This window comes from Leucopleurus acutus (assembly GCF_964270905.1).
Source record: "Leucopleurus acutus genome assembly, chromosome: 19".
Taxonomy (NCBI): Eukaryota; Metazoa; Chordata; class Mammalia; order Artiodactyla; family Delphinidae; genus Leucopleurus; species Leucopleurus acutus.
Window position 1 is genome coordinate 40,874,352 of NC_139161.1, and position 13,912 is coordinate 40,888,263.

The following is a 13,912-nucleotide window of genomic DNA, read 5'->3' on the forward strand; positions in this document are numbered from 1 at the left end:
GGTCTTTGTGGACATGGATCTTGCACTGAGGTTAATCGGGATCAGACCTGGTTGGCTGAAGGGGGCCCAGCCGAGGACTCTGGAAGCTTGTGTGTGCCTGAGGGTGTGGCTCTGCACCCAGGTCTGGGCTCACATTTAGGGTGGTCTATGACTCACAAAGTGCTTTCTTTAGACCTCGTTGCTTATCCCATGAATAGGCGCTTTCTTCCTCTTCCTTTTCCTCGTGATTCCATTGGACAGATGAGGAAACTGTGGCCCAGAGACGGCATGACTTACCCAGGGTCTCCCAGTCAGACAGCTGCAGAGCCAAGACATGGTCCTCTGTCTCCTGACACTTGGTCTTGTGCATGGTCAGGGTTTCCAGAGTGAGGCTCTGAGGCACCAGCACTGGCTTCTGGGAGTGAGTCATGTCGGTGGGAGGGAGCAGGTAGACAAGTGGGGACCTCCCTGAGAAGTGGGCCCCAGTCCTCTTGGGGACTTGTGGGAGGGGCCATAGGGAAACATCAGCAGTGGTGGAATTTGGGCGCGTGTGTGTACCATCGTATGCCACTATATGTGTGACTGTGCTGTGTGCTTCCTGCCCCCTGTGTGTCTGCTGTGTGCACTGCACCATGTGTGCTGTGACATCAGAGGCCTCTCGAAATCCCCGAAGCCTGCTCCCCCAGCCATCGAGACACCTACCGCCCCGCAAAGTTCAGGGACTCAAGTGACTGCCCCTTCCCAGGAAAGGGCACAGAGGGGAATGTCTTTTCCCTGGGGAGGGGTGGTGGCCTGGACTCCAGTGCCCACGTGGTGATCCTTCTCTGTCCAGCACTGGAAACTTCCTGCTCCCTGGCCCCACTCTCCCCAACTCCTCACCAGTGGCATCTTTCCAGAAAAGCATCCATGTGCAGACGAGGCTGCCTGTAGCTGTCCCGGCCCCGCCCCCCTCTCCCCTTCCCTGCCCTGTGCCCGCTGAGCCTTCCCTTCTGCCAGGGCTCAGCTTCAGCAGGAAATTTCCCTGGGCACCCTTACTCCCGACTGCATGTTAATTGCTTAGTCTCCAGCGCCCCCATCCACCTCAGAACAGGGGACAGGGTCACCTTGCCACATAACGTCCCCCTGTCCAGTGGGAGTGGAGAGGAGCAGCCAGGAGCAGGGAGCAGAGGCTGCGGGGGGCCCAGGCCAGGAATGTGGCCGCCACATTTCTAGGTATGAAGGGTTAAATACCCAAATCTGGCCCTCACCGCCCCCTTCCCTTCCTTCTTCCTTTCCTGTATAAATGCACAGAGGACTCATCTCAGGGGTTGAAGGTCCTTGAAAAGAGATGACTCCCAGTTTGTCCAAGACCTGCAGGGAATGTGCCAAGGCTGATTCATATCAGGGGTGAGGTCTTTTCCAGAAGACAGCACGCAGTGGAGGGTGATGGCCCAGAGAGGCGTAGACTCACCTGCCTGGAGGCAGGGCAATGGCTTTGGTGGGCCAAGATCTTCCTCGCATTGCCTCTCAATAATGATGTCAAAGCTGTCCATCACCTCCCTCGAATGAGAGGATCCTCTTTCCTCAAACTCTCCCCCACCCACTCACTCTCCCCCACCCTTGTATCTTCAGGCCTTTTATCCAAGGATAAAAAGGGCTTTTTCCAGCATCCTTGGCCATTCTCTTATTGTGCCGGGGTGTGAAATGAGGCCCAAGGCAAGAATTATTTCTTTCAAGGGCACAGGGTCTTAACGTTCGTGCTGACCCTGGGACCATGATGCTGTGTGACCCTGGGCACGTAGCTGCTCTTCTCTGAGTTTTGGTTTCTTTACCAATAAAAGAATCCAATACTTCGTAGGCACCCCATGCTCCATCATCATGCATGACAGTGGGGTTCTGGGGTTTTCCTGTGCAGGGACTCAGGCCCCCCAGACTATCCAACCACACAGTGAAGGAAGGTTCCAAGGGAGGCTCAGGGGTAATCATAGGCCTTGGTGTTGACAGGGGCCATGGTGGGAGGAGGAGACAGCTTCTCGAACTTGACCTCCATCTCCAACGACAAACCAGATGGCACTGGTAAGAACATTGGAGTGACTGAGACAGAACTTCTAGGGAGTGGAGAGACTGCCCAGGCCAGGGCAGGGCCAACCAGACTGTGAGCCCCTGAGGGCATGTCTGGTTCACTTTGTCCGTCCATTTCTGTCTCCTCAGAGCGGATGCTTGGTGAATGTTTGTTAAACAAATGAATAACTGAACAAAGAAGAGAAGGTAAAGTTGGTTAGCCAACCAAGGGAAGAGGAGATCTTGGGTTGCTGGGCCAAGTGAAAGGAAGGAGAGGAATTAGGGGAAAATGATAAGTTAGGATAAGACTAAGTTATGCTATAATAACAAACAAGACCCAGATCTCAGTGGCTTGAAAATCAAAGGTTTATTTCTCATTCACATCACATGTCTATATGGACTGGCAGCTCTCGTATAGACTTTTCTTATTATAGTCACTCAAGCACCTAGGATGATGGAGCAGCCGCTGTCTTGGATATCACCAGTCACTTAGAAAGAAGAGAATGGTGGAGGTCTCACACCAGCAATTAAATAACCTGAAAGTGACACTTTCACTCATACCTCATTGGCCTGAACTAGTCACATGGTTACTTTTGCTCATACCCCATTGGCCAGAACTTGTCACATGATACTTCCAATAGCAGAGGACCAGGAAATACAATCCTACCATGTGCCTGGAAGACAGAGAGATGGAAATACTTGGTGGATAGTCCTAATGAGAGCCATTAAAGAAATGGCTATGGAGAGCCAGAAGGGGAGGGGTGCAGCTGACATTCCAGATCTTTACTGACCCACATCCCAGAGCTCCAAGCCTGTGGATAGTTCTCCTTTGAGATCATAAAGTCATAAACTGGCCCCAGAAGAGAAAGGGAGAAGGCAGTTTGCATGTAAATTGAATTGGGTACCAGCTCTGTGCCAGGCTGCGCTGAACTCTGGGAATGTAAGATGAACACAGCTCCTGCCCTGATGGAGCCAACAATTATATAAGAAACAGTGAAGCATGAAATAGCATGAGGATTTGATATCCTAGATCCAAGGTGGAAACTGACCAGAGCAGGAAAGAGGCAGCAGTATGGTCTAGAGCTGCACTTAGTGGTTGCTTCATTTACTCCTGTTGCTTCAAGGTTGGGGCTGCCCATATAAAGTCATAGTCCTGTGCAGTTACGTGGTGTCTGGTTCCTGCCTCTAACTTCACCCATGCCCTCCAAGATTAGGAGCCTTTTTAATTGGAGCCATTCCTGGGAGAGAACCAAAGACTCACCCTAAAGTCTTAAAAGTGCATTAATGTTCTCTCAGTAGGTTATGTGCGCTTGTTAATGGAAATGTTTCATTTTGATTACATTTTTACAGACATTTTCCTGGGGACATTGTGCTATCCTTGTTCTGAGCTCCCCAATCCAATCAATAAAGAGACTAAAATGGGAGAGAGAGAGAGAGAGAGAGAGAGAGAGAGGGAGGGAGAGAAAGGCTGGGAAGATTGGATACCTTCATTTTGTCAAGATGGGTTTACTTTTTAATTATCTGGAAGAAAATCCCTCTCTTAACAAATTTTGGCTTTGTACAATTTGGCTTGAATTAGGAAAATCAGAGGGCTTAGAGTAAAACTTGAGTGAGTATCAAAGGTAAGTGAGTGTCAGGAAGGAAGAGAAGGGGAGAACTCACACGCATATGTTCACTCGTGAGCAGCAACTTCACTAAAGGATCATAGCTGCCAGCAGTCGAATCCTTTTATGCCCCCTTGTTGCCTTCAGAATGAAGTCCGAAATCCTTAGCTTGGATCAAAAGACACCTCATTGTATGTTTTCACCCTGTCTTTCCCTCTAGCTTCCCTTTCCCTTTGACACCCTTGCACCCTAAACTCTAGTTCTAGGCTGCATTTCTTACACTTACCCCAACATAGCTTATGTCTCAGTGCCTTTGCTTCTGCTGGGGATGCCCTTCCATCACCTGCTTGGAAAATCCCTCCTCCTCTTCGTAACCCTGGTTCAAGTGACTCTACTCTGTCAGCATCTCCCTAGGTCCCTTCACCACCCTTCCCTGTGTGGTTTCATTTATGGCAGTGCTGTCTCTTGTACAAATTTCCATTACAGTCTTTATCACACCGAATGACAGTCGTTTCCAGGCATGTCTCTCCAACTAGGCTGTAGAATCCTTGAGGGAAGTGATATTGTCTCATTCCTTTTTCTATCCGTTGTATCAAGCATAAGACTTAGCACGTAGCAGGGGCTTGGTAGACATCTATACAATACATTGAATAAATGAATGAGTAAATGGATGAACGAATTGGAGAGCATCTGAAGGGGCATTTGATGTAAGCTCCCACTCAAAACCAGAATTCCTTCTATAGCAGGGATCAACACACTACAGCCCGTGGACTGAATCTGGCCAGATGCCTGTTTGTGTGAATAAGGTTCTAATGGAACACAGCCATGTCCATTTGTTTACTTATTGCTCATGGTTACTTTTGCAACACAGCAACAGAGTTGAGCAGTTGGGACCATATGGTTCTCAAAGCCTGCAGCATTTCCTGTCAGACTCTTTACAGAAAAGTTTGCCCACCTCTATTCTTTAGCATTGACTCTTAATCATTTTTGGACTAGAGACATGTTTGAGAATTTGATAAAAAGCTTTGAGCTTGAAAACATGCTTATACACAGGACATTTTGCATTCAATTTCGTGAGAATCAATGACCCCTTGAATCCCATTCATCAATCTCCTAGAGATCCAGCAACACCAGATTAAAAATTCAGTTGCCAAAGTCTAGTGAGACTGGAACTGAAAAAGTGATGGAGAATGTGGTCTTAGAAATCAAAACTTAAAAAAAAAGAGAGACTGCATTGCCCTGAAACATCTCAGACATATAGTTGGCCATCTTGCGTACTGTATCTTCAGCCCCAAGAAACTTACTACCGGGCAGCATATGATGCTATCGCAGAAAGGTACGGTTTGTAAGGAAGCCCATCTTTACACTCAACTGGGCTCTTGGAATGGGAGCCCACTGGTCCTCAGGGATGTGGAGGCCGTGGTCCAGGGTGCATAAGCTCATTTCCTCAGCTGATGAGGAGAGACAAGGAGAAACCAGAAGGTCGGGGAGAGGCTGCCCATTCTGATCTTCCGAAGGAGAGGCACAGTGAAGGAAGGGCGAGGGAAGGGGGACCTAGAAGAGGAGTCAGGACCATTACAATCCATCAAATCTACCAACCTTGCTTTCTTAAAAACAAAGGGCGGGTGAGGTGGGGGGATGGGAAATGAGTGTGTCTGGCACCTAATGAAGTCCTGAGCAATAGGAAGCGTTAGGCCTCTGCGAAGCAAATTGTGGGCCAAACGAGCTCATTTTTTAGCAGAATTATTAAATTAGCAGATGAAGGAAACACATAAGACACTATGGATCTTGCTCTTAGCGGAGCCCTCAATAGAGGGTTGTGCAGATGCTTGCTACACTCCTTCCATCCGGGGTTGGGGGGAAGCTGGCATCCCTTGGATCCCCACTGGGAGGGCTGGGTGGGGGTGATGTGTAATGAGCATCTGGGCCGGGTGCTGTCTTGGGGGCTTAAAGTCCACAAACCCATTCAATCTCCACGACAATCGAGGAAAGGTGACTGTTGTCATTTCAGAAGGGAAGATGGGCTCAGAGGGGTGAAGTGCCTCGCCTCAGCTCACAGAGTCAGTGGCAGAGCTCATGGCTGAATCTCCGTCTGCCTGAGTCCAAACCCAGTGCCCTTGCCCCAGGGGTAAGGAAAATCTCCCTGCCAGGAGCTCTCAGGTGTGACTTTGAAATGGAGCAAAGGGACATGAAAAACTAGTCGGGTAAGAGACAAGAGCTGGAGTCAGGCAGGGAGGGCTGAGTCCGGGATAGGAGGGGAAGCCAGGGGAAGCCGGCTTCCAGCAGCAGGGCTGATTCTAACCGCTGCTTTTAGGAAGATGTGATGAATGGACATGTGTTCAGAGAAACGAAAGAGCATAGAATCCGGGCCATGTGGGGAATAGTTAAGTCAACAACCAGGTCTCTGTCGCTTACTCAAAATATTCACGGTCCTGTCCTGGAGGATGCGGGTGACTCCTGTGGTCTCAGCGGGTTGGTTGGGTCAGTGGTATCCCACACAAAGGCAAGGAGAGCTTTCTAAGGATGGAGGTGTCCAGCCCTGTAGGGAGTGAGCTTCCCATCACTGGAGACATTCCAGGAGCCGACATAACTTGGGAGGAGAGTCTGACTCTGGGTAAGACAAAAGATTGGCTAAAGCCCCTCCCAGCACGACAATTCTCTATCTTCAAACTCAAGGTCGAGGAAGAATATCCCAACAGCAAAGCTCTCCAGAGATTCCTGCAGAAATCTGACAGTGGAGAGGGAGAATCTGTATTTGTTTCTGAGATCTGCTAGTGACTCACTGTGGGCGTGAAGACAGAGGAGAGGCACTTAGTGACCCCTGGAGACACCCTCTAGTCTGAGGATTGCTTCTAGGTAGCAGGATGACTGACAGGCCTTTCCAAATCCTCCCAGCACGGGGGGCGGGCCTTCACTTGCAGAGAACCTTTTCTAGCAGTGAGAACCAACCCATCAAAAATAAGAGAGAAGCGCCAAGGCAAGGGAGGAGGTGACTGAGCAGGGACGATGGCCCAAGCCACCTGCTTACAAACCTTCCCTAAAGTCCTAGTGTGTGCCAGAGTCCCAGACAGACAGAAATGAGCCGTGGGAAGCCGGAGTGCTGTGGGCAAGCTGAGGCATGGTCACCAGCCTCTCTCATAAAAGCTGGGTGGAGCCAGGGGAAAAGGGGACCAGGCAAGGAGGTGGGTTTGCTCAGAACCACAAGAGACCACATCTATCTGGGGCATCTCTGGTTATGAATCAGTGGTCTTTGTAACTCTGGAAAGGATTTGGCTGGAGGGAGATAGAGGAAAAATGGTGCAAGAACGGGGAGAGATGGGGGATGGGGAGATGGGGGAAAAGCCAGGAAGCCAGAAGTGGCCAGATTTTGTAGGGTTTTGAATGCCAGTCTGAGTTCTTTTTTTTAAAAATTAATTAATTTTTGGCTGCATTGGGTCCTAGCTGCTGCACACGGGCTTTCTCTAGTTGCGGTGAGTGGGGGCTACTCTTCGTTGCGGTGCACGGGCTTCTCATTGCAGTGGCTTCTCTTGTTGTGGAGCACGGGCTCTAGGCTTGCAGGCTTCAGTGTTGTAGCTCGCTGGCTCTAGAGCACAGGCTCAGTAGTTGTGGCGCACGGGCTTAGTTGCTCCCTGGCATGTGGAATCTTCCCAGACCAGGGTTCGAACCCAGGTTCCCTGCACTAGCAGGTGGATTCTCAACCACTGTGCCACCAGGGAAGCCCCAGTCTGAGTTCTTGATGCTGGAGGCAGCGAGGTACCGTTGAAACTTTCCACATGGGAGAGGATCAAGATGAGGATTGTGTGGCTGCCATGTGGAGGCTGGATGGAGGGAATGAGACTGGAGGCCCGGAGGCCAGGGAGGGGGTCATTCCAGAATCCAGGGATATTGGCAGCCCAGGTGCGTTGCTAAGAAGAGCTGGTTAAGTGCAAAAAGTTCTATGCATGTGTGAGCACACCTCCAAGTGAATGTATATTTCTTTGCGCACATTTGGGTGGGAACATATTTATGTGTGTCTGTTTGCCAGTGTGCCTCAGGGTGTGTATTTGTCTTGCTGTGGAAGGGTATGCATGTATGCGTGCCTGCCCCAGGAATCCTGAGGCTTTGATTCTGCACGCACGTGTGTGTGTGTATGCGCTCACACGCACATCATGCCCAGGAAGAGAGGCGGCACCAGTAAATCCTGCTTTCAGGCTTTGGGAACAAGTCAAGCAGACAAATATTGCCATGGCCCTGAGACCAGGCTCCATCCACCTGAATTCCCTCTCTGGAACTCCTGCCACTACCCCTTATAACTACATGGACACTCCACAGAAGACACCATGGGATGGGCTGCATCCATCTCATGAGGGCCTCCCCTCCAGCACTCGGCTCGTTACCACCTCCCACTCCTGCCTGTGGGCCCTTAGATGACTTAGTAGCTGCCTTGACCTGGATGGGTGATGCCAATCCTTCCTGTTTCTTTGGCAGAGGGGTAGGGGGGTACTACGGGTGAAGTTCCTGGTTGAAGGACAGACGTGGTCCCCTCCCCACCCCACAAGGCTCACCCTACATTGCATCCAGGATTTCCTGAATGTTCTCACCTGAGTCAAAGCCACATTGATCCTGCCATTCCTGGGACCTGAGCCAAGAGGCACTTACTCTGCAGGCAGCCTTAAAAGGGGGTAAGAGGCCTCACCCGGGCTGCAAGGCCCCAATCCTGGCCCAGCTCTTGACCCACTAGGTGACCTGGGGCTGGAATCTCTTTTAGCCTCGGTGTTTGCCTGTGTAGAATGGGGCCAGGCTGTCTTGCCTGAATTCCAGTCGTGGTGTTGGGATTGTTATCCATGGTGCTGACATGCAGAGGCCTGTGGCAAACCCTTTATCCAGACGCATGATGCTAAATTTTGCTACTGGTTCCCCGCAAGGAAAAAAAACCCTGCTTTGCAGTGTGGGCCAATTTCTCTGGTGTAAATACTGCCACCATGACTGATTTCAATCCACTAACATGGAGCCACTGGACATGGAGACAAGAAGCGATGTGCACAATCGGCTCTTGTGAGCTGGTAGGAATTGGCTCCAGCACACCCCTGCCTTTACCCTAAACAACCAATGACAGGCCAGTCAGAGGGAGAATCGAAATCAAGTTCAGGCAGGTTAATCAAGTTTGGCAAAATGTCCAGCTACCGCCTGCCGATGCAGGGGACACGGGTTCATGCCCTGGTCCAGGAAGATCCCACGTGCCGCGGAGCAGCTGGGCCCGTGAGCCGTGGCCGCTGAGCCTGCGCGTCCGGAGCCTGTGCTCTGCAACGGGAGAGGCCACAACAGTGAGAGGCCCACGTACCGCAAAAAAAAAAAATGTCCAGCTAGAGTGCCGAGCACTGGGTTTGAGTAACAGGTGAGGTCGTAAAGTGAAAAAAAAAAAAAAGGAGTCAGGAAGTTAGGCACCAGGAGGATGAGAAACAGGCTGGAAAGCGTGATGGGCAAGGAGGTGCCAGGGCAAGTGGTTCGAGATGGAAACGGCATTGTGCTAAGGGATGCATGGCCGGCCCAAAGCGGCCAGAATAGAACATTGCCTCCTGCCGTTCTCAAGCCTGGGAGAGCGAGGAGGGTGCACGTGATGATGCGGGAGCTGAGAAAATAGGCAGGTGTTTCCTGAGCTCCAGGGATGACGTCTGAGCAGGCTGAGCTGGGAAAGGGCAAATCCAATTCTGTAATTGTTGGCACATCAATTCTGGTGACGGTCCCAGAAGGGTGATGCCAAGAGCCCGTGGAGGAGGGATGCCCGGCTGACATCATCCGCTATTTCTGGACCAATTCACAGCTTCCTCCAGTGAGAACTTCCTTCATCACGTAAATCACCCTGGTCTTCTCGTGACCACCTCATTTTCCCGAGAAAACAGAGGGAACCCACGCACGTGGACGTCCTCTGGAGAGGGCGCTGGGTGTGGAGAGAAGAGTGTGATCGTGAAGTCGCGCAGACACGGGTTCAAATCTCGCCTCTGCCCCTTGTTGGCTGATGGGCTTTGGGTGAGTCATTTCTCTTCTCTGACACTCCATTCCCTCGAATGGGCTAATAATATCTGGGAGTGCTAGAAGCGTGATTAAGTGAGACGGGAGTTGTGAGGCGCTGGCACAGGACCTGCTCATTGCAACACCAAATCTCGCTCACTCCCTTTTTGTTTGTTTGTTGGTTTTCCTCTCTTAGAGAATACGTTTCCAGTGATCAATTGGTGGAAGCTTCCAGAAGGAGATGTAGCCTCCCTTTCTAGCCCCTTCCTGGGCTGTGCGGTGCATGGTTCACAGGGCGGAGGTGGAGGGCTGCCTCTGGGAGGGTAGAGAAGGTGGAGCAGCGGGGGCTGAATTTGTTCTCCCGGGCTTGGGGATCTGGGCGTGAGGGAAACAAGCTCTCTCCCCACAGAGCTCAGACTTCTCCTTAGGAACTTTGGGCCAGGCAGGGCCCAGAGGCAGGGAGAGCAGCCTGGGACCTCAGTGGTGCAATGCCTGTTTCCCAAGCAGACGTACTTGCCCTTCTGTTACCTGTTCCTATGTCTGCTCTATGCCTGGCTCTCCGTCTTTCTGTCCATTGGGCTCTGGAGACAGACTGTTAGACTAGTCCCTGCCTGTGGCACGCATTTCTGCAGAAGCCCGCCTGACTTCCTGTCCATCTGTCAGTCCACTTGCGATCCGCCTTCCCATCGCTCTGATTGCAGCTGACTCTCTTGCACCTGGGCTCCATTTTATGATGTCTGAGTGACAGAGAGGTGATAAATGAGAGTGAGAGAGAGTGACAGACGGGGGCGCACATAGGGGGGATGGAACACATGCGTACACAGATTCACGGTTGGTGGTCCTCTTTGAGACAGGGTCACTCCAGGTCTCCCCAACCCCAGAGGGGCGTCCGGAGCACCATCCATCTCACCTCCAAGCACCGTCTGTCTGCCTTCCTGACTGCAGACGGAGGAGGAGGGACAGTCCCCATGGCAACCGACGGAGAGGCGCTTTTCAGCTTGAGAAGAACCTTTGTAACAATGGAGCAGTCCGGTAAAGAAAATGGGCTGTTAGTAAGGTAGTGACCTCCCTGTCACTGAAGTTGTTCAATTACAGGCTGGCCACTCACCTGTCAGGGCTGCTATGGTGGGTATTCTTGAGTAAGAAGTGGGGTGAGTCAGGCTGGGGTGGTCAAGATGGACCAACCTTTAAGATAACAACTTCCATCACTAATCCAAGTCAAGCACGTTACATAGCGCCTGGAAGATAGTAGGTGCTCAAAACCAGAACTGTTATTTGGAGGAAGGTTGGACTAAGTGACCTCAAGGCCCAATCCCACAGCCTTTGAGATGGAGAAAGATGAAAGGCCAATTAGTGGCAACAGGTTATGAATATACAGGAGCTGTGAACTTGGGATAATAAAGGACTTCCCAGAATAGAAATGTCTCCATCTCCCTCACCCTGATCTGCATGGCTCCTGCAGGCCTCCCTCCCCTTTTCTGACTCAATTTCAATTTCAATTTCAATGTCAATAACTTCCCTGGCACGACAAGCAGTGCTTGTTTGCCAGAATGAATTGGAACATTGAGTTTCTCCGACCAGCCTGTCCAGCCAGTGTCGTCTCCTCCCAGGGCTTCCAGGCCCTTCCTTTGCACGTCTCATCCTCTGTGCCCTTTCAGGAGACTTATTTTTACCTTCCCCAGCTGTTATTTGAAAAAAGATACACTCTCTCGTTTGATCAAGATGTTCCAAGAGCAATGGCACACGGGGCATCGGCTTTCCACGCAAAGTGCCAGGATGAGAGGGGAAAGAAGGCTTAGCCCCTCTCCTTTGAGACGCCAGCTGCGTGGGGAGGCAGAGGAGAGTTGACAACTCCAGTGAGGTGGAGTGGGGAGGGGGCTCTGGGAGCACAGAGGAGGGGCCTCTGAGACAAGGTGAGGGTAGAAAGAGGTGGAGGGGTGGGGGCAGCTTCCTGGAAGAGGCAGAGTGGGAGGGACTTCTGAAGGGTACTTGGAGGGCAGACCACGGAGTTCCTTCCCTCATGGGTCAGCCGTGGCTGGAATGTCACCATGATAACAACCCCTTTTACATGAGCCATAAAAAATATTGGCCCTGCACAGTGCTGGCAGTGGTGACATCCTCTGGAAAGGGAGGGTGTGACATGGAGGAGTGGGACGTGGCTAAAAGGGACCCAGGTGGATAATGCCTGAGGGATAAAGTCCTGGAGAGTGGGCATGGGGGTGCATGGGCGGCCCATCAGTGAGCGCTGATTTGGACTTGATGCCCTCTATCATAGGGAGAGAGGGCTGGGAGGGAGTGGAACAAGGGTGCTGGGAGGCCACTGGGTGCAGACACACCATCTGAGATGCTCGGGCTCAGAGACAGAAACAGAGAGATCCTGGCTGAGGAGGGAGCAGCCCTGGAGTGTGGAGATGAATAGGTGATGGGGTGGGCGACGTTGGCTTTGCCAACTTGACATCCCTGCCCAGCGCTAACCCAGGGTCACCTGTTGCCGCCACCATGGGGAGCCACGGGTCAGGGAGCCAGACAGACAGGGCTGGACCAACTATGCCAGGAAGCCTCCATGAGCAGGACCTTAACCCTCATCCTCCCCTCCTCTCCCCCACCAGAATGCCGTGAATACTAATGGAAACAGATGGCTCCCGTCCACGCCACCGCCGCCAAGAGGAGGGACGGCTAGGGCAAAATTCCCCTGCAACAGAGAGGAGCCACCACGCTGACTCTAGCTATCTTTCCATAGCCTTTGGCCAGGCAGAGAAGAGCCCTGGGGATGGACAGCCCTGGGCAAGATTGACAAAGGCTCAGAGGTTCCAGGGGGTCTGCTTGGGACTCGGGTGGGTTTTCCATGGGGTTATGCTGAACCAGTAGAAGCAAATTCTTCTCCAGCAGTGCCCCAAACCTGTAGGTTCCTGGGGACCACTCAGCTGTTGGGGGAGGAGGGGAGCCGTGGTGGGATGAGGCCCCTGAAAGTGTGGTTCCAATTCTGTTACTGGGGAACTTTGGGCAAATTCCTTCTATTTTCATAGCCTCATTCAACTCTTCAGTAAGATGAGAGGAATGGACCAGATTGAGGGTTTACAAAGAGGGTTCCTTAGAAGTCTATTCCCGTAAGATGTTGAGGGGAAAAGAAGTTTGGAAGAATGTGCTTTCCATCCTCCAATATACATTATAAACTCTGTAAAGCTCTGTAAGCACAGAAACCTGTTCAACTTTGACCAGGCGTTTCCCAAACAGGCCCTGCTTTCTCAAACGGCCCATTTTCATCCCAAGGAAGGCATGAGCCCTGTGACATAGTTTGGAAAACAGTGGACTAAACGCACTTCTGCAAAATTCCCTCCAGTCCTGAAGGTCTTGTTTGTTTCTCTAAGGAAAGTGGGAGGGGTGGGGAGGAGAGAGAAAATGACATTGAAAGCTCTTCCCATGTGTCATCTCATGTGACCACCCTCCGCCCCACCAGCTACATCATGGTGTGGGTGTGAGTTCCCGCACTGGCAGATGAGGGCAGTGAGGCCTGCACTGATTTCAGGGAGAAGGGGAAGCTTCCTCCCAGCCTGCTGCATGCAGGAAGGTGAGAAAATCCTGCTTGGAGGTGTGGCTTGGAGGGCAAGACTCCCCTTCCAGCAGTCTCAGACTCTCTCTAGCCTCCACCCGCCCCATTCAGGGTTGCCCCCTGCCCTACCCTTTTCTTAGGGGAGGTCTTTGGACAGCATTATGGGCTGAGTACAAGGAAAGCCAAGGGCTGGGGTAAGCCACCTACATATAACTGACAAAGCTAACTCCCAAGATTTCAATCCACATAGGGCGGGCCCTGAGCAGAAGCGTAAAGCCTCCAGTGTGGGTCTGTGTGATGTAGTGAAAAGAAACTGAACTTTGGAGCTAAACAGACCAGGGGTCAAATCCTGCCACGAAGACCCTTAACTAACCCTACTTAACTGATGTCTAGATGAACTACCCCTATTCCCTCTGGAAAACCTGCCGATGACAGCCGGTGGCACTTGGGATGCCTGGCTGTCAGACAACTCCTTTCTTGTTTGCCTGTGTTGTGTGTGTTTCCAAACCTGTTTATGTCAGTTGCGCTTGTCACTGTAAACAGATAATTGAATCAAGTGTAAACCAAGCCAATGAAATACAAGTGGAGAAAGGAGTTATGCTTTTATGGTAATTAATTTAATGCTTTGGGAAGGATGCTAAAAAGTTGCTGTTGAGTTATGTGTGGCCGAGACTCTACAAGATTTGAAGAATCAACCCCATACAAGGAGGTCTGTGTACTTTGATTAGTCTTGCAGGGAATCAAAACCAGA

The 13,912-nt window shown here is 51.4% G+C and overlaps 1 protein-coding gene across 1 annotated transcript in view; it reads right to left on the bottom strand.

The window, feature by feature from the left end:
- Positions 1-1,930: 1,930 nt before the first annotated feature.
- The window catches only part of LOC309976125 (fibroblast growth factor 11-like), a gene marked incomplete at both ends in the record, with an annotated part of 95,374 nt that continues 83,392 nt past the window's right edge, over positions 1,931-13,912 (bottom strand). The window contains one exon of the mRNA XM_082861601.1: positions 1,931-2,031. Coding sequence (XP_082717727.1) covers positions 1,931-2,031 — 101 coding nt within the window. The remainder of the gene's footprint in view (positions 2,032-13,912) is intronic.